Below are 22,724 nucleotides of genomic sequence, written 5' to 3' on the forward strand. Positions count from 1 at the left end.
TACCAAAAAAAAAGAGCGCGGGGGAACCGGCCAGACGCCAGCGAACAGTCACGGGATCACGATTCAAATCAATAATTTACAGAACCGGAGAAAGGGAGTCCACAAGTTGTCCAGGGCTTAGAAAGCTGTCTTAAAAACTCGCCTGCCCCAAGGGCGCCCAATTAGACTCTCCTCTTTCAGGCAATCCATTTATTTCCTTTTTTTCTTTTTCCTCCCCCTGCTTCTGGATGGGTTTTCCCTGCGGGCGGCGGCGGGCGATGTTTTCCGTTTTGACGTCGGCTCGTCGCGCTGTGACACTGCCGCTCTGTCACCAGCGGCGGGCACCCTCTCGGCAGGGGACGGGGGGCGACATCAGGGAACTATCTCGGCTGCGATCGCTGCGGCCTCGCCTCTCGCACCCGCGAGGCCCCGGCGGGTGGGACGGCGCGGAGACGGCGGGCGGCGCCCAGGCGGAGCCTCCTCCACCCACACGGCCGGGCTGCCCTCCGCCGCCGAGGACGGCCTCGGACCCAGGAGCGGGCGGGCTCGGGGCGGGCAGACGCAGCCCCTACCTCGAGACTTCCTCCTCGGCAGTGGCTCCCGACGCACCGGCCCCCGACCCTTCCGGTCGGCGACTTGGCGTCCCTGCCCAGGAACGGCGATCTCTAGAGAGCTTCCCTCAGCGGGCGGCGGCTCCCGACAGCCTCCACCCCAGCATCCGTCCCCGGCGGCGGCTGCCTCCCCAGCGCGGCGCTTCCGCAGTAACCAGAGTAACTGCCGCGCGCCGTTTGCTCCTCGCGGGGTTCCGAGCACCTCAGCGGCCGGAGGGCTCGGCCCAGGTGAGGGACCAAGGGGCGGAGCTCCAGGGGGCGAGCTGCCCCGCCCCGCCCACCCCGTGCGCCCCGCGTGCAGGCCCCGCCCACTGCCTCCGCCAGCCAATGAGGGCACGCACCGCGCGGTAGGCCGAGATGGCGCTATGCCGCGTTTGGCCAATCGCAGGCGGCGCGGCCCGCGCGGAGAGGCGCTAGGGCGATGTTGCGTGGTGTGGAGTGGGGGCGTGGGGATGGGGACCGTCTGCCTGGTGGACGGGCGGGCAGGTCTTGGCCGGCTCCGGAGGGGGTGGGCCGGAGGGGGTGGGCCGGAGGGGGTCGTGCCCCGGGTTCTGCGATCAGACTACGCGCCGCAGCTCCAGCCTCCGCCGTCCTACCCGAGGCGACGTGGAGCTAGTTTCGAGGAATCCCCTGCCTGGAGCTTCCCCGCCTAGTGTTGGAACGTTCCTATTCATTCCCCGGGCATTTATTGAGCGCTTACTCCCGGCCAGGCTCTGGGGTCCTAGAGAAGAATCCCGCACAGCCTTTCTATGCTGTGTGTGTAAGGGGCGGTAGAGAGAGGTCCTGGCGTATGGAGAACGTGACTTTCAAGCTGAATCTGGGAGGAGTAGGCGGGCGTTTGCCAGAAGAGGAAAGGAGGAGAGGACGTGCTAGGTGTTTCCTTCGCCCGAAAGTTGGGCGACATCTGCTTGTCGCTGTGCTCGGGCTAAAGATACAGTGATACGCGTACCTCTAGGGAGGGGGTTACTGGGGCAAAGAAGTAAAATACATAGAGGTGGCATAAGTGCCCTAGAGAGAGTGGATGGACAGGAAAACAGGAAGCAGCCGTCCCTCGGCCTGGAGGGAGTCAGGGTTGGCCTCCAGAGATAGTTGAGTGAATTGTGTCCAGGACAAGCATTCTCTAGGGAACGAAAGTGTGCAAGGGGTCAGGGTGAGAGGCGGCCCTTGCTATGAAATGATCAAACTTTAATAGAAGTTATTGAGGCCTAAACCTAGTGCCTTTGCTCACCCTGTTGCTTAACCCTGGACTGCCTGCTTTAAACCCTGTTACTTATGTAGAAGTCCTTTGTGACATTTGGAGCACGGCTTTATTGTCCCCTCTCCCACTGTCTCCATTGACCTGGACCAAGTCACATGCTAGTTTATTCACATCTTGTTGTAATCTCTTACTGTACACTTGTGTTTGAGTCTTATCCCACTAATTCCTTTGATCTTTCAAGGAAGGATCTGTGTCTGATGAATCAGAATCACCCACAGCACTTAGCACAATGTTTTGTACTTAATTTATCCTCCATAAAAATGTATTTAAGGAATAAATGAATGATGAATGACAGTGCTATAGTAGGAAGAGTAGACTCTGGCTGCCACTAACCAGCTTTGTGACCCTGGACAAATCGAAAGTTAGGCAACCCCTCGGGAAAGAGGGCAATATCTTCATGAAATCGAATGTTCCTTGCAATTCTATACCAGACGCTTTGCTGGGTTTAAGAAATTATGGCACCTGTCATCATTTTTTTACCCCAAATATTATGTGTTTTATCTGCTAATAAAGTAATTATATGTCAAAACACTTTCACAGGCATCGTCTGACCCTCAGAACCACCTTGATTTTAAAAATAATGAAAACGAAACTTAAAGAGGTTAAGTGGCTTGGCCAAATCACAGCTTATAAGTCATAAAACCAAAAGTTAAACTTCTGATGTCCAAATTATGTGTTCCCCAATACTCCTAATTATCAATAACTGCTTTCCTCCATTATAAAACCAAGACTTTGATTCTTTCTCTGAGAATGTTCCTCAATGGTATCAACAAATTTGACTGAAGAGAACTCTTCAGTAAACTGCTTGTTGGTGTCTGTGAGTTCCTATATTGCTAAAATGGTAGAGGGCTTGAGCTGACTCTAATAGATCAGAATACAATATCACTGAGATGATTGATTGTTACTTGATTACCTATACTGGAGATTATCATAAGAGGACTTTTTTCTTATTAACTAGGTAATTTTTTAATCTTTTGAAAGCCACTTTCTTTGTGTGTTTACAGTCAGTTCAAGATCCACTTCCAAATTTGGGGCAAAAAGAGCATTTGTAATACCTAGCGTGGGCACATTGAATGCCTGGACTTTCTGAACTGAATTAAGGGCTATATAACCATCACTTAAGTATATTTGAATCTTGGCACTTATTTAGGAACAAAAATCTGTCACTCAGGCCTGAAGTGAAGGCAATTAAATACGATCCCAAATCAGTCATTTAGCGGCAGAAAGTAATAAACTATAGAGTGAGCCGATGAGAAATACTTTCATAATCATGGCAAGAGCTGAGACTTATATAGTATAGGCAGTGTTCTAAATGCTTTTCTCATAGATTAGCTCATTTTGTCCTCACCGCCACTCTATCAGGCAGGTACTGTTTTTAATCCCATTTTACAGACAAGGAAACTGATAATACAGAAAAGTGGTCACACAGCTAGTGATAGCAGACCCTGACTCCAAGCCCAGGAAATCTGGCTCAGGAATCTAGGAATGTTTGCCTAGAATGCATTTTTTTTCTCCCCACATAAGGATCTAATTACCATAAAACAAAACAAAAAGCACATCTGATCTTTTCATTCAGTTGTCTAGACGCCTCTGTTGTCTCTTTTAGCCTAATTTGGCATGCCAGACCTGGACTTGCGCCTTTTCAAGTGTCGTTCTCAGTGCAGAAAGGTTTGCCCTCCTTTCTTCAACTGTCCATCTTTAAGACCCGGATTAAACATCACCTCTTTCTCTTCAAGTTTTCGTAACTCCACCTCTTTGTCATAGCAGTCACCAATTCGTATTATAATTATCAATTTACACATGGCTTTTTCAAGAGATTCAACTCCTTAAGGCAAGGGCCAGGTCTTATTTGTAGCCGTATACTCAGAATTTCGTATATGGTAAACATTTTTCAATGTGTTGGATACAACCTTTCCTTTCTTCATTTTATCCCATTTTTTTTTGGCACCAAACTAAGCAATTCCTTTTCCACTAATGTTTTTATTTGTAACACATTAGATCAAAACTCTCAAAACTTTCTTGCTCATCATTCACCTCGTCCAAAAAGACGTTTAACATCAGTCATTTAATTCTTCATCCCGTCAGCACTTACATAATCTTTTGCAAAATTCTAGTTACAAATGATGGAGCCAATTATGCTAATTTGGAAATTTGTTTTCATTTCAAGAGGTGGAGTTATGAAAACCTGAAGAGAAAGAGACGATGATTAATCTGGGTCTTATTCCTTGAATCCTGCTCATAAAGCCACAATTAGAGAATACATCAGTCCAACTCAATGTAGTAAGTATCAAATGTATACTTCCTGTCGGGCACTGTGCTTGGTATGGGAATAAAGCAGTGGACAGAGCAGACACAGTACCTGTCATTTGGGAATTTAGAGTTTAAGGAAGAAGACAGTAGCACACAGGTTATTAAAGATGTCATATGTGTCCAAAAAAGAGCAAGTACTTGTTGCTCTGGAGGGTAAGACGATATAAACTAACCTGGAGGTTAAGGAAAGTCTACCAGAGGAAGTTACTTTTAAGCTGAGGTCCGAAGAATTAGTAGGAGTAACCAAGTATAACCTCTAACTGCCAATGGCAGTGACCACACATTACATTTCTTTTTCCCTCCCCCACACTGTGTTTTTTTCCCTTGGTAAGACACTAGTGCCTGCAGCTGACAATACAAGCTTTTCGCTGAATTGTTGATGGCAGTAGGATGTGAAAGATGAGGATTCTATTATTCTGAGCAGTCTAACTTAGAATCTTTTCGTAAGCCTCCATTCTGCTTTTTCCTCAGCGACAATTTTAGAAATGAAGATACACATCTGTTTGTCAAACCTGAGTTTACCTCAGTTTCCTAGATTTGGGGTGCTCTGCATTTTCTGATTCAGGCGGCAATAGGCACTGAACTAACCAGCCAGCCCCTTCCTCACCCATTCTTCCCCTCAGTACGTCCAGACTTTGGGCCTCATAGCACTTCCCTCATTCTTAGAGCAGCTCCTAGTAACATCTACCAGAATTGTGCCTAGGGCCACACAAGGAAAAGTCCAAGAAGTTCGTAAAATGATTCCGCCCAAAGTGACTCTCAGCTGATCCTAAGGATCAGGAGAGGGGAAGGGGGGTTTAAACAAAGAGGAGAAAGATTATCTAAACAAGCTGCTTTAAAAGAGGTTTTCATCATTTAAATGTATTCACCTGGAATTACCTGTTTTTGTCTCCACCCCCTCCTAAGATGTTAACAAATTTATTTCACTGGAGTGACTTAAATTGGTAAACATTTCTGGGAAGCGGTTAAGGAATATGCCTTTAAAAACTCTTAAGCCCTTTGATTCAATAATCTCACTTTTGGGAACTCACTCTAAGAAAATAGAGATATACACTAGGATTTGTGTACCAACAAAACATAAAAAAGCAAAACCAGTCATAACCACAATACCAGAATAACAACAACCAAAACAACTCTGTTCACAGTAGTGTTATTTTTAATAGCAAACAACTAGAAACAACATAAACATCTAACATCAGAACAATTAAATTCTTATGGTACATCACTCAGTGTAATATGAAGCCATTAAAAAACTCGTGATTTAAAACAAGTAAATTGACAAATGATGTAAGAGTAGGAAAAAAATCAAGACACAAAAATGTTTATATATACCATACAATCCAATTTTTAAAAGTATTTGTTCAAATACATGCTTAGAAGAAAGGTTATTGGGAAAGATCCCAGAATTTTCATGGTGAGTGATCTCTGGAGAAGATGATTGTGGATCCTTTTTATTTAGGTCTTCATACTTTTATGTATTTCCTATTTTTTACTTCTTTGTATATTTACAATTAACAAGTATTATTTTAATGATCAGAAAGTAAGCTATTTTAAGGGGAAAAAATCTTTCACCTGTGTTTGTCAGTCTAATTAATATTTTCTTTAATCTGACTATCCATATGACTTAGTATGGCTCAAAATTAATCATGGTCCTTTTTCAACCCAAGCTTCTACTTCATCCCTCACTGTGTCAACTCCTAGAATATCTACCCATTTTACCAGTCAGGCAATGTTACATCGGCAACCTGGCTGTCTTAGCATCCATAAGTGACCTCTGCTTGTAAGCAGCTGCTTGCCCATGATGTCATGATTGCCAGGCATCCTGTTTCCATCTGTATCTGTTTATAACCAAGCATTTGGACCATCCTTAGCCTTGAATTGATTCCTACTTCACTGTGGGGGAGCGGGGGAGGAAAGCCTAGGTTTGGGTTAGAATATGGATGGACAAGGCAGAAGAGGTTAGGGCTAGAGAGAGGTAAAAGAGAACAGAAAGGAAATAAGAGATAGGAGAGTGAAAGGAAGGGTAATTTTTAAACAGAAAAGACAATAGTTGCCCAAATACCTGCCATATTACAACAATGAGGTGCTACATTATTGGCTTACATACTCAGCTTCTTACACACTTTTAGTCATGCTCCTTCACCTTCATGAGGTGAACAGTAACAAAAGGATTGCACCGTTTCAGTGGCCCCAGGGGACACCCATGTCTCTGAGACCACCTTCAAACATGATCCAAAAGCCCGTGGTGGGTTAGAGCCACTTTGTGATGGTAATAATAGCTAACGTTGCATGATTACTAGGTAACAACAATGCTAAGCACATTACACATGTTATCTCACTGATCCTCACAACAAGCACACGAGCTACATGTTAGTAATACCTTTATTTTAGAAACCAAGAAATAATCAATTCAAGAAGTGATTAAACATTTCTGCACCTAGAGCCTATGCTTGGCAAAATTATAAGCAAACAAAGATGGACAGGAAAGGAAAACAGTATTTCCTTCACATCTATTATTGCCAGTTACCTCACCTCATTCACTGCTTACCAAATCTAACAAGGTAAGTACAGAGTACAAAGCTGGTAAGTGATTGAAACATGAATCTGAAACAGGTTTCGAGCCTGTCCTGGACAGTCTGCATCCAAAGCCCAGGTCTTACCTCCACAGGATTCTGAACAATTAGGATATTTTAAGGGTCCTCTAGGGTTAATATGAGGATAGACCCAGCCTCCTAGGGCAGCTATTTTCACTTCCAAGCCAACCCAGCCTCTGTGGAATAGACAAGTTATGGTGTTAAAGGGGCCTGGGAAGATGCTGAGACTATACAGCCTAATCCAGTAGACTTCATCCATTGATGAAGACCCCTCAACCAAAACCAATAAACACTTCACATGCCAGGCTCTATGTCGGGCTTTGAGATTACAAAACTGGAATCCATTGTCTGCCCTCAAGGAGTTGACAGTCTAGTAGGAATGCCTATCCTGGAAGAGCGTATACTTAAATATTAGCATAAAACATATAAGCATATGACACTGCTCAGCAACTATTGAGCACCACTATGTGCAAAGCACTGTGTCAAACTCACTGGGTTTGTGTTTTCACAGAACAAACTTAACCCATTTTAATTATGGTTATCTCTAGCTCCTCAGATTATCAAATTATTAAATTTGAAAATGGAGGGTTCAGCATAATAAGTATAGTTCAAGAGTTGGCAAGGAGAAAGTGGTCATCTGAAAAGCTGCACATTTTCCTACTACTGGTCTATCCTTACATCTGCCCCTCCTGCCATCATTTGACCTCTGCTAAACACGCATGAGGCATCAGGTAAATTTTTGTTGAATGAACAAGTGATTGTACTCCTTGAAAGGAATTACATAAACTCAAATACAGAATAAAGAAACAATGATAGTTTTGTCAGTACTATGATTTCAGAAAGTGAGAGACTGGCAAAGATGAATCCGTTGGACTAATATATAAGGGGCAATAGCCACAGCCCATAGTCCACTACCTCTCACCATCAGTGAGGAAACTTCTCCAGCACTAAGGAGAAGACTCATTTGGTAGACCCAACTGGGATGACGTGGAATGATGGGAGCAGACCTTTATCTCAGGTACTATTATAGAGACTTAGGTTTGCGTGCCTTCTGGTAGGCTACACAGCAACTAGGGAGTGAGTTCCTGGTACATTTGTGAGTATATGTATTAACATGGATTCCCCCATTCCACTGTAGGGAAAAAAACACAAGCCCCTTCTTTAAGTGGGAAAAAATGAATACAGGAGTCTTACTTCTAATTAAAAAGAAACTATGAAACAAATCACTTGTAAATAAGAATGCTTTATTCACTCAGGTGCTGAACCCTTTGAGCTGGCAAGAAAAATAGAGAATATGGAATATTTACTTCTTGGGGAGCTAAACAAACAACCTATTTGCTGATTAATGACACTGAGGCAAAGGCATCAAACATAATTAAATTTGTCTATGTTATGTTCTCCATCATAAGTGACAAATCTCTGTTTTCCTAGTTTTCAATCCAAAGAGACAATGATTCTTGCCAAATTGTTTTACTAATAGAGCCCATCTTAACCCATCTAAAATGTGCACATCTATGTTCCTGTAGACATCAAGGTTTGTGAAATAGGTTTTATGTAATTGTGGGCAGTCATAAAACATAGTGTAGGTGATGGTGATAGAACATAAATTGTACCTGTTGTTAATCGCTTCAGATGCAAATTAACTTAAATTGAACTTCCTAGTTTGTTCCTTCCCAACTTAAATCGAATCCTTTGTTTCATGAATAACAACAAAAAACTTCAATAAGCTGAATCAAAGAAAAGTGTTTTCAACAGTCTGGAAACACAATGTAGTCTTGTGCTTTTTACAATACCTATTCCTCAGGGCTCCTGAGGTTGGTGATAAAGAATCTGCAAGTAGGCTAAGTTTGGGGCTGTACTGCTACCTCTGAAAATGTGTGCAGGACAATGTTCAATTTGTTTCAATGAATAATAACCAACTACCATTTATTCAGATCCTGTTATATTTTAAGCACTGTGCTAGGTGCTTTGCAAACATTTATTTAGCCCTTACAGAAACCCTGGAGGCAGGCATTATCTCTGCTTTACAGATGAGGACACAGATCCAGAGTGGTTACTTGCCACACATAATGTGATCAGTGACTGCACACCACCCCAACGCTACTGCCGTTTAATTGAATTTCAGCCTCAATAGCAAATGCCCAAATTTAATTATCAAACTTTTAGTTGTCTGTAGTAAAAAAAACGGTAAACATTTGCCCTCAGATGTTAGTTTAAGACAATTTGGGCAATACTACATAATATACAAAAGTTAAAAGATGCTTCGGCTAGGGTGACATAAAAGCCAATGATGCCTAATAATGTTCTCCACCTTTTTGAAAGCAGAAAATCACTTTGAATACTTCTTAAATACCTTTATTTGTTAGCTTTTGATTTATTTTTTAATCCTATAACAATACAAAAAGACACAATTGCCTCACCAGTATCAGTTGTACTATAATCATGAAAGAAGAAATAATCTCTATGCAATTCAGCCACCCACTAGGGATGTCCTTTGCAGTGGCTGTAACTGGCCCTTTCTGGCTCCACATCCCTAACTTGCATCTCTTCATATTTTTCATAGAATATATTTGGAATCCAAAAATGAGATGAAATCTTGGGCAACTGAGGAGTCTTGGCCTTCCTACACACCTACCTTTTGCACTAGCAAGAAAAAAATGAGGGTTGGAGCATAGGAAATATCTTAATACATTACAAAGCATCATTCCCATTGAACACACAAGCAGGGACGATGGGGTCTCAGTTATCAGATCCACACACCACATAAATCAAGAGGCAAGAGAAAAGTGCCAAGACGAGAATTAAGGAATCTCAAACCATCCCTGGACACTGGCTCAGTCTCAGTGGGTTGATTATTAGAGAAAGAACCTAGTTTCTGATCTGACCAGGAATTATGTCATGGAAAAACTGAAAGGAAAGGACTATTTGTCAAAAATTTTTAAACAGAATTCAAGAATCCTACCTCCTAATCTGGCTTTGGCCAAGACAATGGGATCATATCACTAGATAACTGCGTGGAACATAAAACATACAGTCATCAGAATAGGCAATCTCTAGACCCAGCACCTTCAAAACTCTATCCCATTTCTACTCTATACTGCAACTCCTCTTGGTGAGCAGAACCCCATGGCACATTCCCTACAGTCTTATAGGAAATATTTATGAGCCTGTCAAGAATGATGAACTTGAAAGAGAGAACTTTTTTTTTTGAGGAAGATTAGCCCTGAGCTAGCATCTGCTGCCAATCCTCTTCTTTTTTTTTGCTGAGGAAGACTGGCCCTGAGCTAGCATCTGTGCCCATCTTCCTCTACTTTCTATGTGGGATGCCTGCCACAGCATGGCTTGACACGTGGTGCATAGGTCCACACCCAGGATCTGATCCGGCAAACCCTGGGCTACCAAAGTAGAATGTGCGAACTTAACCTCTGCGCTGCCAGGCTGGCCCCAAGAAAGAACTTTTTATGATATCCAATACAGCAGCCACAAGTCACATGTGGCTACTGAATACTTAGCAAGTGGCTAAGACAACAAAAGAACTGGATTTAAAATTTCATTTAATCTTAATTAATATAAATTTAAATCTAAATAGCCACATGTGGCTAGTGGCTACAGTATAGGCCAGCACAGTTCTAGATACTACAAACGTTAAATTTCAGCAAATAAAAATGCATTTGGAAAAATGAGTCTTTTCTTCCATGACCCTCAACAAACCAGCCAGGAAATCACATTATTTGTAAAGAAGAATCTTTTTCTAGGTAAATCCCTGAGGCCAGTAATGATTTATCACCACCCAATCAGGCAATAGGAAATAAGGAAATGCAATGGCGATCTCACATTCAAGCTCCCAGGAGTCCTTACTCCCAAAATTTCTCTTTATGTTTTCCTTTGAAGCTTATCTGGTGATCTGGGTCTCCCTATCGACTAAACTGGGAGGTTGACTTTTTCCAGACATCTTGACAAACAGACTGAGGAAACTTTGTAGCACCATGATCAGAGAACACTTTAATTGTAATGGTCCAATAAGAAACGAAAAAAAGACAAGCTTTGGGACTCAAGAGGAAGATGAATTGGGGACTGAAAATGAAGAGATGAGGGCCATTTCCCCTGAACAGGTTTTCCAAGTCCATCCATGAGGAAAATCTTCAACTCCAGGAGACTCGAAAGACCTTTCTATGTGAGTTTTCCGATGCTGACTGAGGTAAGCACTTCTGCTGAAGCATTTCTCACAGTCAGTGCATTTGTAAGGTTTTTCTCCTATATGGGTCCTCCGGTGCCTGATAAGGTTAAAGCTTTGGCTGAAGCACTCACCACAATCAGGACATTTATAAGGTTTCTCTCCTGTGTGTGTCCTTTGGTGAATCACCAGGGTGGAACTCTGACTAAAAGTTTTCCAACACTCAGAACATCTGTAAGGTTTTTCTCCTGTATGTGTTCTCTGATGTCTAATGAGATGGGAGCTGAGGCCAAAACTCTTTCCACATTCACAACATTTATATGGTTTCTCTCCTGGCTGGATTCTGCATTCTTCTATCACACTGCAGTTCTGACTCAAACTTTCCTCATATTCAGAACTTTCATAGGATTTCTCTCCTGTGTGTGTTTTCTGGTGTGTGATAAGGTTTGAACTTCGACTGAAGTTCTTCCCACATTCTGTACACTGATAGGGCTTTTCTCCTGTATGTATTCTCTGATGCTTTATCAGAGTAGAATTACAACCAAAGCTTTTTCCACACTCAAGACATCTATAGGGCTTCTCACCCGTGTGTGTCCGCTGGTGGCGAATCAGGCTAGAACTCTGACTAAAACTCTTTCCACAATCGGGGCACTTATAAGGTTTTTCTCCGGTGTGAGTCCTCTGATGTTCTATTAGGACATAACTGTGGCTGAAGCATTTCCCACAGACAGGACATTCATATGGTTTTTCACCTGTATGGGATCTGTGATGCTGAATAAGATGAGAGCTGCTACTGAAACTCTTCCCACACTCAGGACATTTATAGGGTTTCTCTCCCGTGTGAGTTCTCTCATGGATAATAAGATGAGAGGTATTGCTGAAGGTTTTCCCACATTCACCACACTGGTAGGGCTTCTCTCCCGTGTGTGTTCTCAGATGCTGAATCAGGTGAGAGCTGTTACTAAAGCATTTCCCACACTCAGAGCATTTATAAGGTTTCTCTCCTGAGTGGGTCCTCTGGTGAGTACGCAAATGAGAACTATTATTGAAGCTTTTCCAACATTCGGAACATTTGTAGGGTTTGTCTCCAAAGGATGAATTCTGCTGGACAGAGGCACTGGTGTGTTCTCCAGGGTCCCATCCCTGGGGACTTGGTTTTTCCTCCTCTTTTCCTGTAGAATTTCCCTGATTCTCTGATCTGCCATCATTCTCATAGGAATCACCACACCAAATGTCATCTCCTTGGGACCATGTCAATGGTGTTTCTTTTGTATCCACATGCTTACAATTTTGTGGGCCATCTCTTTTAGACCATTTTGAGGCTCGCTCTTTAAGTGTATCTGCCTTAGAGTTATTGTGTTGAACAGTTTCCAAATTATTCTCACTTTCATCTCCTGCAAGAATAAACAGATATTCTAAACATATTTCCTAATCTCTGCCAGGGGAAGGAAATTCTGAATGGCAGTGGAAGAGAGAGAACAACAAAGTAAAATCTCAAGTTACTTTATATTAAAAAAATGTTTTTAAAGCTAGTTTTACTTCTTTTACTCTGTGTGTTCATCAGTTCATCACTTTACTCTAGAAGATTTAAAAGAAAAAAGGGGATCTGAGGAGGGGAGACACTGAACAGAACACCAGCTGAGGTGAAAACTAGACAATACCTAAGTTAAAATCTGAGCAAATATAGAAAGAACAATACCCACTATTTATTAATAGTAGCTTTCCATATTGTATATCATTAATCCTCAAAAATACATGAGATGGATATTACCATTCATTTTTCTTAAAGATGAGAAAATTTAGGCTATAAGAATAAATATAGGGGGCTGGCCGTGTGGCCGAGTGGTTAAGTTCATGCACTCCACTTTGGCGGCCCAGGGTTTTGGCCATTCAGACCCTAGGCGCGGACATGGCACCGCTCATCAGGCCATGCTGAGGTGGCATCCCACATGCCACAACTAGAAGGACCCACAACTAAAAATACACAACTATGTACTGGGGGACTTTGGGGAGAAAAAGGAAAAATAAAATCTTTAAAAAAAAAGAATAAATATAGCTTGTAAGTGACAAGCAAGGAATCAAATTAAAGTTTGTCTCATTCTAATGCCCTGTTCTTTCTACAGACTCTATAGCACATCTTATAATGAATTCCCAAAGGATTCAGACCATCTTCTTGATCCCTCACCTGTAAAAGGGCTTTTCAAGCTCTCCCTCTCCATGAAGCCATTAGAATCTGAGACTAACAGTTTTTGCTCTTGCTCCATCACAATGATCACAGCCAGATTAGGGATCAGAAATCCTGCGGAAGGAAACAGGTTATGTTTGGAGGCATTTGTTAAAATTTCCTCTTCTTCTTTCCTTTCCAGCCATAGCAACATAACAACTGTAGGCACAGAATGTTCTGTGGACCATAGTGAAAATAAGAAACACAGTTTTTAGATGTTCTTTTAGAAAAATCGTATCTCATGAACAAGTGTTTACAATTAAGGGTTAACCTAATTTACCTTTTCTAAGGAAATAACAAAAAAAGTAAACCTTCACATTAAAGTCTGAGGATCGAGCTTCAAAAATAGAATGAATACTAATACTCATTGTCCACTCAGAGCTTAGAAACACTTTTAATTGAAAAAACAAAGTTGTTTTTGGGAAAAGTCACCAATAAACAGACCTCAAGGAATCAATCTGCAAGGATAAGAAGCAGCTAAAGAGAAAGCACCCTGTGTAGAAAGAATAACTTGATACTTGACAGGCCGAAAACTTTGAAGTTAATTTCAAAAGAAAGTTAGGTTTTACACACCAGTAACAAGAAATTAGGACAAAGCAGGGTTAGAATCACTATAGCCAATAACCAGTACATATAAAAGGGATGCTAAAGCCAGCCCTGATAACCTAGTGGTGAAAGTTCAGCACGCTCTGCTTCAGCAGCCTGGGCGCAGTTCTTAGGCTCAGAACCACACCACTCATCTGTCAGCAGCCATGTTGTTGCAGAGGTTCACATAGAAGAACCAGCAGGACTTACAAGTAAAATATACAACTATGTACTGGGGCTTGGGCAAGGGGGAAAAAAAGGAAGATTGGCAATGGATGTTAGCTCAGGGTGAATCTGTCCCAGCAAAAAAAAAAAAAGAGGCTAACAAGGGACCTCTTCCTTGCCTCTTACTCTCTAAGTCATCATAATCACAATATCTCTTTCAGCCTAAACTTTATCTTTGGAGCCAACTACAATCCCTGACCTACCTTAAGGGACTGGAAAATGTAATCTATCGCTGGAAGGCAGTGACATATGGACTTGGCATCCATTTCAGGTTATAAAGAACAGCATAATTCAGGAAAAATGAGTGCCCAAAAGGATATACAGAGGCATGCATATGGAAAACCAACCAAAACTGGTGTACTTATAACTTCCACTCTATTACTGTCTATTATGTGCCAGGCAGTGAACGAAATACACGTAACATTTCTAATTTAATTTTCACAATAGCCCTTGAAGGTGTATAAACAATTACCAGCATGTTATAGTTTTGTCATAGGACAAAAAAGACATTAAGAAACTTTCCAAGGTAACACAACCAGAAGGTAGGAGGGCGGGTTCAGTCCCAAGCCTGTTTGGACACTGGCTTTCACACTCGTATCTATTATCTAGACCAGAAAGTAGGGCTGGGCATACTGCAAATGATCAGGACCTTTTTTTGGAATATTTTGACTGGATTTTTAGAAAAGATTCACATCCCCAGATCTTAAACCAAAGAGAGTTGGCATTCCCTATAAGCACTCTCAGCAATTAGGGATGTGCTATAAGAAAAGGTGAAACTAGTCTAAATTACAAATATCCCCGGTATTTAAGTGGAAAAAAAAGCTGTAAACCTGAAAAAAAAAAAAAAAAAAAGAGGGAAAGTTGTTCAAATATGTTTTGCTATCCGAGTTACAAATTTCTACCGAACTCTTTACAAAGAAAGCAAGTCTGGGTAACAGATAACCGTGCCACCATTTTCCTGGCTAATTAATTATTAGTTTTGGAAGTAGAGGGGCCCCAAGGAACACCGGCTCAGGAAAACGGTAGCAAACTCAGGGCCTAACTGGTATTAAAAGGCTGTCCTTAACATGTCGCTCCCCAGAGAAGGGCTGTTTTCATTGTCCTAGGGGAAAGAGATGGTGAGGTGGGGCCGTGCTTTGGATTACAAAGTCTTCCAAGGAAAAAGCACCGCCTGAAGCTTTAAGAACCGTTGGCAGGGAGCACAGGTTGGGGTGCACTGCGAGACCAAGCTCCAGATCGTCTCCTGCCAACGAGATCCTTTAAGGGACCCGGCGGGCGAGGGAGGCGCGGTGGCCCGTGCGGCGAGATGCTGGGGCTGTGCCCCTCTCCGCGGCCGGCTCCCTCCCCGGGACGCACGCGGCAGCCGGGGCGGTGCAGATTCCATCCTCCTGCCCGCAGCCCGCGGCTCCCTTCCCCCCGAGAAGGAACTCACTGTTCTGGGGGCTACACACAAGGCGCCCTGCACCCCCAGCAGGCCCAGCTGTCCCGGAGGAAGGAGCCAGCTCCCCCCCAAGCCTTCTCACCCCACCAACCCACGGTCCCCAGCTCTCAAACCCGGAGGCCAGAAAAAGGAAGTCGCCCTATCTTACCCTGCAGGCTTTGCCGGAGCCTCTCTAGGACACAGCGATGGCCGGCTCTCGTTGATCTTAACCCTTAGGGTCCCGTACCAGGGGGAGCGTGCAGGTGGATTTCCTTTCCATGTGCTGTCTGTCGTTTGCCGACTGCGATTCACATTCCTCACATTTGTCAGGCGCCTTATAACAGGGGCCCGACTGGAATTTATACTTTCCTTCCCATCAGGGCGTCATCAGATTTATCATCATTAGAATCAAAATGAATCGAATATTTGGTAAGCACCTATTGTTTCTGTTCCCACCGCTGTGAAAAGGGATGTAGATTTAGAAATCCGTGAAGAGCTGAGGCATCCATCCACATATAAACCAATAAGTTTACAAGGCACTGTTATTAGCAACACTTGGAGAAGCAGGTAAACTCTCCTCTTTCATTACGAAGAAAATGGAAGCCAATCCCTTCATCTCTCCCATTTAAACACAAATCTACTTAGGTCTGCACCCCTGCCACTCTCTTTCTTCCCTCCTGTTAGAACAGAGCATTGGTCCTCCGCATTTCAAACGAGCTGTTTACTGGCAATCACTTTCCTTCCCACCTTGGAATCCTTACACTATCAACCAATCTCTCAATTCTCCTACCTTCAGCTTTCTTTTTCCTTCTTTTCTTTTTTTTTAATTTACAGTGTTTTCATTTTATCACCGATAATCACCATGTTGTTAGTGCATAATTGGTATTTTTCAGTTCCCAAGTTCTTTTTTAGGAGTTTTGATACCGCTGAGAACTCCTTTCTTCTAGAAACACTCTTTTGAGGTGACATCACGCTCTCCATTTTCCTTCAACATCTCTAGTCAGTTCTGTTAGTCTGTTTTACAAGCCTGGTCTTCACTAAACGTTGAGATTCCTCCTAGACCTGCTCCTCTTATCCTGCTATGTTCTCTGTCTAGGCAATCTCATTCACTCTCACATTTTAAAATATCACCTCCACAGACAACTCACAAATTTCTATTTCCAGCGCAGGCTACATTTCTGAGCTTTTCACTCTTATAACCAATGGCCTACTTGACATCTCATGCTAATGGTTTCAATAACACCTCCAAACCAAAATGTCAAAAATCAAAATCTTCTCTCTCACTTTCTTCTCCCATATACTGTGGAAATTAATAAAAGAAACCTTAACTGAATTAGAGTCAAGAAGGCCTGCAGGGGAAGTTCTCACACCCTGTCACACATCATCAATTACACCAAACAGGAAGAGACAGGAAGCTTGCGTCTTCCACAGGAAGTAAGACTACTTTACTACTGATTGAAGATTTTTCTCCCCACCTGGCAACAGCCCAGCCAATGAGAAATGCCACAGCTCAGCCAATGAGAAGCCATTGCCGCAGTGAACTGCTACTTTTCTCCAGTGGTCTTCTGTTTAGAACAGCCCCCCCTTCTCCCCCTTTCCTCTATAAAGGAAGCTCCCCTCTTTTGTTTTCTGGATTTGCCTATGGTTTGCCATAGCATGCATATCCCAAATTGCAATTCTTTTGGCTATTCCCAAATAAATGCATTTTGAGATAAGTTAACAAGAAAATTTGGGTTTTAAATTGACAATCTATGCAATCACAAAATAAAATAAACTTGTTCCTCTTCTGATATTCTCTCTCAACCATCCATCCAGTTATACAGAAGCCCAGAAGTCCTTTTTGTCACCTCCCTTTCCCTTATCTCCCATATACAACCCATAACTAAGTCTCATCTATTGTGTACTTCCTACATAATTCGCAAATCCAGACACTTCTCCCAACCACCTGGGCCACCCTCAAGTCAGACGATTATCACCCCTCACCTGAAGGATTTCTGTAGCTTCCTAACAATCCTACAGATGTCCATCCTTACCCCTTCTCCTTCATTCTCCTCAATGAATACAGAGCCATCTTTTCACAAGATAAATCTGCTTCTCTCACCTTCCTTTACCTAGTCCAAATCTATTCATCCTTCAGACTTCAGCTCACACATCACTTCTTCACAAAAGCTTTCCACGCCCTTCCCGACAGGGTCAAATCCCTATTACGTGCTCTTCTAGTACCATATTCCTCTCCGCTGTAGCCTATCTCATGACTGCAACTTTATATTATCTGTGTGATTGATTTGTTATTCTGCCTCCCCATACAAATGTCAGGTTCCCTGAGGGCAGAGCTCATCTCTGTTTGTGCTCACCATTTTATCTTAGAACCCAGCACAGTGTCTGATTCTAATAAATATTTGTTGAGAGCCTACTATATTATCTTAGGCACTGAGGTTACAACAGTACACAAAATAGTGTGGGAGAGACCAATATATATACATAGAGAGAGAGCGGGGGCGGAGGAGGACGCTGGGAGTTAGAAAAAGAAGTAAAGCAAGTTAAAGAAACGGACATGATAGGATGCTGGTGAAGGCATACTGTCTTGGTTAAGGTGGCCATGAATGCTCTCTTGGATAAGATATTTCAGCAGAAATCTGAAGGAAGAGCAAGTATGAGCCATACAGTTATCTAAGGAAGGAACAATTAAGACAGAGGAAGAGTAAAGGAAGAGATCTTGAGATAGGAGCATGGTTGACGCGCTCAAGAAACAGGAAGAAGCAAAATCAGTGAGAGGAACAAGAGAAGTCAGATCATATAGGCCATGACTGAGGGACACAGAGATGTGTCATCCAGCTCCCCTTTTAAAGAAAAACTTGTTGCCCAAATTCTGGGAGTGCCATAAGAAGAGAGCTTTCAGCTATCAGTCCCCTAAGGGATTGCCTCAGTTGCAGAGAACATTCTCTCCCAAGCTCACACACTTCCCAGGACAGCCCACATCCAATGACTAATCGAGGCTGGAGTATAAAAGCTTGGCCCTCTTGGCCCAAAGCAAACAACTCTCATCAACAATTTCAGCCCCTAAGTTCTCGATGGAATGAGTAGAAGAAGCTGTTGTCAGCCCCTGAGCACAGGTCAACTTCTTCCTCTGGTCAATCCTGATTCCTTTCGATCCCTTGCACAGATGTGGATCCCAGAGGCACTCCCTAAGAAACACCGCAGACACCAAACTCTATCTCAGAATCTAGTTTCTCAAAAAAAAAAAAAAAAAAGACAATGAAATGTCACCTGTCATCCTGGCTCCCAGGCAACTAGTTCTCTCCACTGGCGACCAATATTGTCTGTTTCTTGTGCATCATCCATTGATATTTTATGCATGTATGAGCAAATACATACCTACCTACATCCATACATCCACATGCACACATACATAGGTAATAAATCAAGATAGATGATAGATAGGTAGATAGGTAGGTAGGTAGATAGATATTCATGTACTTCCTTTGCTACATGTATGATAGTAAACTATTCACTGTGTTCTAAGCTTAGTTTTTTTCACTTAACATATCATAGAGTTTTCTAGTCCAGATATTCATCTTAGAGCTCCCTTATTCGTTCTTAGTTGCTTAATATTCCATTGTGAGAATATACCATTGTTTATTTAAGCAGTTCCCTATCCATGTGACCTTATGTTGCTCCAAACTTGCTACTACATATAATGCTACAATAAATCACTTAGCCTTTATTTTTTAAAGCTGCGATGGATATTGTGAATTTGTTTGCTCAATATCCATTCCGACTTCCTTTGATTACACCTCCCTGGAGAGTTGATATTATGGACTGGATTGTGTCCACCCAAAATTTGTATGTTGAAGCCTTAACCTCCACTGTGACTTTTTTTGGAGATAGGGCCTTTAGGGAGGTACTTAAGATTAAGTGGGGTCATAAGGGTAAGACCCTAATTGGCTAGGACTGGTGTCATATAAAAAGAGGAAGTGCCACCAGAGATCTCTCTCTCTCCATGTGCACACAGAGGAAAGGCCAGCTGAGGACAGACCAAGCTGGGAAGAGAGCCTCACCAGAAACCCACCCTGACAGAACCTTGATCTGGGACTTCTAGCCTCTAGCACCATGGTTTAAGCCACTCAGCCTACGGTATTTTGTTATGGCAGCCCAGGCAAATTAATACAGTTGGGAATGCTAAAATTACATTTCCCAGACCTCTTTGAAGCTGTAACGGCAGTAGCTGAAGCAGCAATTTTGAGAGGCATTCCTGAAAGCTCAGCCCACAATCTTTCTTCAGTCCTCCTAATGATTCCAAAAGCAATTTAATGCTTATAACAAATCTTCTACTCCTTATGTCAGATCAAGGGGATTCTGTTCTCTACAATGGAACCTAACAAAAGCTAAATTAGTAAGGAGGATGTAGAGCTGGATTTAGGGTTGGGGACACATGGACAAAGTTTGTAAAAGTCACCTCAAGTGGCAGAGGCCTTTGGCCAGCTTGCAGACAGAAGTCTCAATGGGAGGATGGCTGAATGGTTGACACAGGTGGCTGGGACAAGCACAGCAGTTGGAGCTTTGTTCTGAATGAATAGTGCCACTTACCTTCAAATTGACCACTCTGGCTATTGGCAAAGTGTCAAATACCAACCATTGGACAGAAAAAGACTTTACTCAAAATTTCTGGTTTGTGTAAAGGCTCAGAGTTTCCTTTAACTCCAAGGGAAGACAAGAGCATGAGTGGATTTGAACTTTCCACCAATGCTTGTCAGTGGGGTGCACCAAGACAAACCAAGACAGATTTAATTAGATTTGGAAGAGTAGAGAAATATAGCGTTTCTTGTACATAAGTGGCAGGATGTGTAGCACAGTATATTTTCCCAAGATGGTCACCACAGTGAATCCCATGCTGCATGTTATTCTTGCAATGTGATGTTGACACTCCATCCAGCCAGTAATGCTTCTCTGCCTCCTCTTCTTGAATGTTAAGTACGCTTTTGTAACTGCCTTGAACAATAGAGTATGGGGGAAGTGATGGAATATGTCTTATTCTTATTGTCTTACAATACTTGCTCTTGGAACCCAGCCACCACGCTGGAAGGAAGCCCAGGTCACTTGGAGATGCCAAGTGAAGCTATTCTGGCTTGAGTGAGAAAGCCTTGAAATGACTCCAGCTCCAACCAACATCATACTGCCCCCACATGAGATCCCAAGTGAGAACCACCTAGAAGAATCCTAGAACCCTAGAACTATGACAGGAAATAATAAAATGATTATTTTTGTTCTCAGCTACTAGGTTTTTGAATGAATTTATTATGCAGCCATGGACAAGCAGAATATATTTAGTATGTTGACGTGTGGTGCTACCTTAACAAAAAACCTCAAAAGTGTGATATTGCCTATGGGAACAGGTGGCAGGCAGAAAAGGAAAGGTCATTGAGCACTGTCAGTGAAAGCCTAAGGGTCTTGAGGAGATGGTCAGTGAGGGATTTAAGGAAAGTAAAGAAAAGTGAAAGTTGGAGGAAAGGGGTCCTTGTTGCGTAGAGGCAGAAATTTGGCAACACTGTCATCTATGCCAATGTGGAAAATAAGAAGTATACCTCGTGAACTCAGTAATCTTGGTCAAGAGTCAACAAACTCATTCTGCAAAGGGCTAGATAGAAACTACTTCATGCCTGTGGGCTACACCATCTATGTTGTAACTACTCAACTCTGCCATAATTGTACAGAATTAACCATCTGCAAAACTGGCAAATAGGCACTAATATGTACCTTAGTTACAAAAGATAGGCAGCCGACCCACCAGCAGTATTTTGCTGACCTCTGTTCTAGCCAAGGAAGTTTCAAGATAGAATATCGTAAGTGCCACATAGCTCCTTCTCACTGCCTATGGTAAAATGCAAGAGAAGAGAAATAAGCTAATGAACCAACCCTTTACTATACATGAGCTAAACTCTGCTGCTCCTTTTACTCTACCCTCCCCTTTTCCTGCCTAAAGACAGGATGTAAATTCTCCTTCATTGACTCTAGATTCTTAGCAGCACTAGAGGAATCTGCAAGCAAACCTTACTCCATTAGTTTCTTCCCACACATTTACCTTCTCACCTAAAGCCTAAAACCATTTTCCTTTCCCTCTCAGGAAGTCAGCAGCAAGTGACATGAAATATTTGTTGAATAAATGAGTGAAACACAAAGGAAACAAGATAAATGGAAGAAAAAATAAAGGGACTTGAATTTTCCAAGTTTCTCAATAGGATATCCCATCAATGCCTTCCAGACATTGTATCCTGTATCCTGTGTCTTGTCACTTCTCTACAGATTTATTACTCTTTGTTGAAGATGCCATATAAGCCAGAGTTCTTAGCCATCTCTTTGAGTTACCCTTTGCCTGAGTCTCTCCCATGTACATACAAGATATACATGTGAATAAACTTCTGTTTTTCTTTGGTTAATCTGTTTTTTGTTACAGAGGCACAGCTGAGAACTTAGGTGCGAGAAGGAAAAGGATCTTTTTCCTTTTCTGCACTAACAATAAGATAATGTTTAAATATCACGACCTTTCTACTCAGCCTTATTCTGTCCACGATGTTCCTCCCACTGGATGCCAAACTTCTTGTGGTTCTCAGAACACAGCTTATTCTTTCGTACTTCTGTGCCTTACTCTCTGATACAATGTCGCTGCTCCTGGCACCCCATCCTTATCCCTCTGCCTACCTCCCATCTGGTTGTGTAGGAATCATCCACTCTTCATTTCAGCTCAAGTATCCCCCTAGTATAGCTTCCCTTGACTCTCCCAGGAAGATTTAGACCCTTTTTCCTTCCTAACTTGCATCCTCTTCATCAGATTGTGTTCTATATCCCCATAGGTTCTGAAACAACTGAGAAATAGACAGAGGTGTCAGATAAGGATCAAAATTACCAGCTTTGGCCATGGTTTCAAGGCTTCTTATGCCTCCCCATGTATTAAACTAGCTTACTCTCCCACTTGCATGGCAGAAAAATCTTGGCCTAGAAATTTTACCGACCACATGCACAAGAAGCAGAAAGCAAGTGGCAAATGTTCCACGAACAAGAAGATCTTAGCCCAAGGGGAGCTAAACCACACATACATGTTCAGTTTTGTCTGCCCCATCTCATCTACCAAACTAAGTTGCTCTTCCTGACTCCATAAATGAATAAGGAGTAAGGATTCAGGTAGTGGAATGAAGAGCAGAAGATCCCTTCTACTATTTTGACAAAAACAGAAGTTCTCATTTTATGGGGCTGCAGTAATGTGGGGAGCAGGAAAAAATGGCTCTCCTTTGCATCTGAGGGCTTCTTGAAGATGACATTCAATAAACACCTTTGACAGGATTCAAGAGT

The 22,724-nt window shown here is 42.5% G+C and overlaps 2 protein-coding genes across 5 annotated transcripts in view; one reads left to right on the top strand and one right to left on the bottom strand.

Moving 5' to 3' along the window:
- Nucleotides 1-227: 227 nt before the first annotated feature.
- Nucleotides 228-4,069, top strand: LOC124228086 (sterile alpha motif domain-containing protein 1-like). Its single transcript, XM_046642354.1, has 2 exons — nt 228-818; nt 4,016-4,069. The coding sequence occupies exons 1-2, from the start codon at nt 228-230 to the stop codon at nt 4,052-4,054; spliced, it is 630 nt and encodes a 209-aa protein (XP_046498310.1). The 3' UTR covers nt 4,055-4,069.
- A 6,451-nt stretch (nt 4,070-10,520) lies between these two features.
- Nucleotides 10,521-22,724, bottom strand: part of ZNF572 (zinc finger protein 572) — a 48,256-nt gene continuing 36,052 nt past the window's right edge. The window contains exons 1-3 of one of the 4 annotated variants that reach the window (XM_046642350.1): nt 14,164-15,481; nt 13,112-13,225; nt 10,521-12,320 (exon numbers count right to left, since the gene is read on the bottom strand). In XM_046642350.1, coding sequence (XP_046498306.1) covers nt 10,804-12,320; nt 13,112-13,190 — 1,596 coding nt within the window. In that variant the 5' untranslated portion in view covers nt 13,191-13,225; nt 14,164-15,481 and the 3' untranslated portion in view covers nt 10,521-10,803. Of the gene's footprint in view, nt 12,321-13,111; nt 13,342-14,163; nt 15,482-22,724 lie in introns of those variants that run through there. The other 3 variants (XM_046642349.1, XM_046642351.1, XM_046642348.1) reach the window with 3 other exon arrangements.

This window comes from Equus quagga, chromosome 16, assembly GCF_021613505.1.
Source record: "Equus quagga isolate Etosha38 chromosome 16, UCLA_HA_Equagga_1.0, whole genome shotgun sequence".
NCBI lineage: Eukaryota > Metazoa > Chordata > Mammalia > Perissodactyla > Equidae > Equus > Equus quagga.

What these genes read in the sequence shown, in the direction of transcription:
- LOC124228086 (XM_046642354.1), top strand. Translation starts at nt 228, where the DNA reads ATGGGTTTTCCCTGCGGGCGGCGGCGGGCGATGTTTTCCGTTTTGACG. An exon ending in GGCCGGAGGGCTCGGCCCAG is followed by an intron (nt 819 to 4,015) that starts GTGAGGGACCAA and finishes TTTCATTTCAAG; the next exon opens with AGGTGGAGTTATGAAAACCT.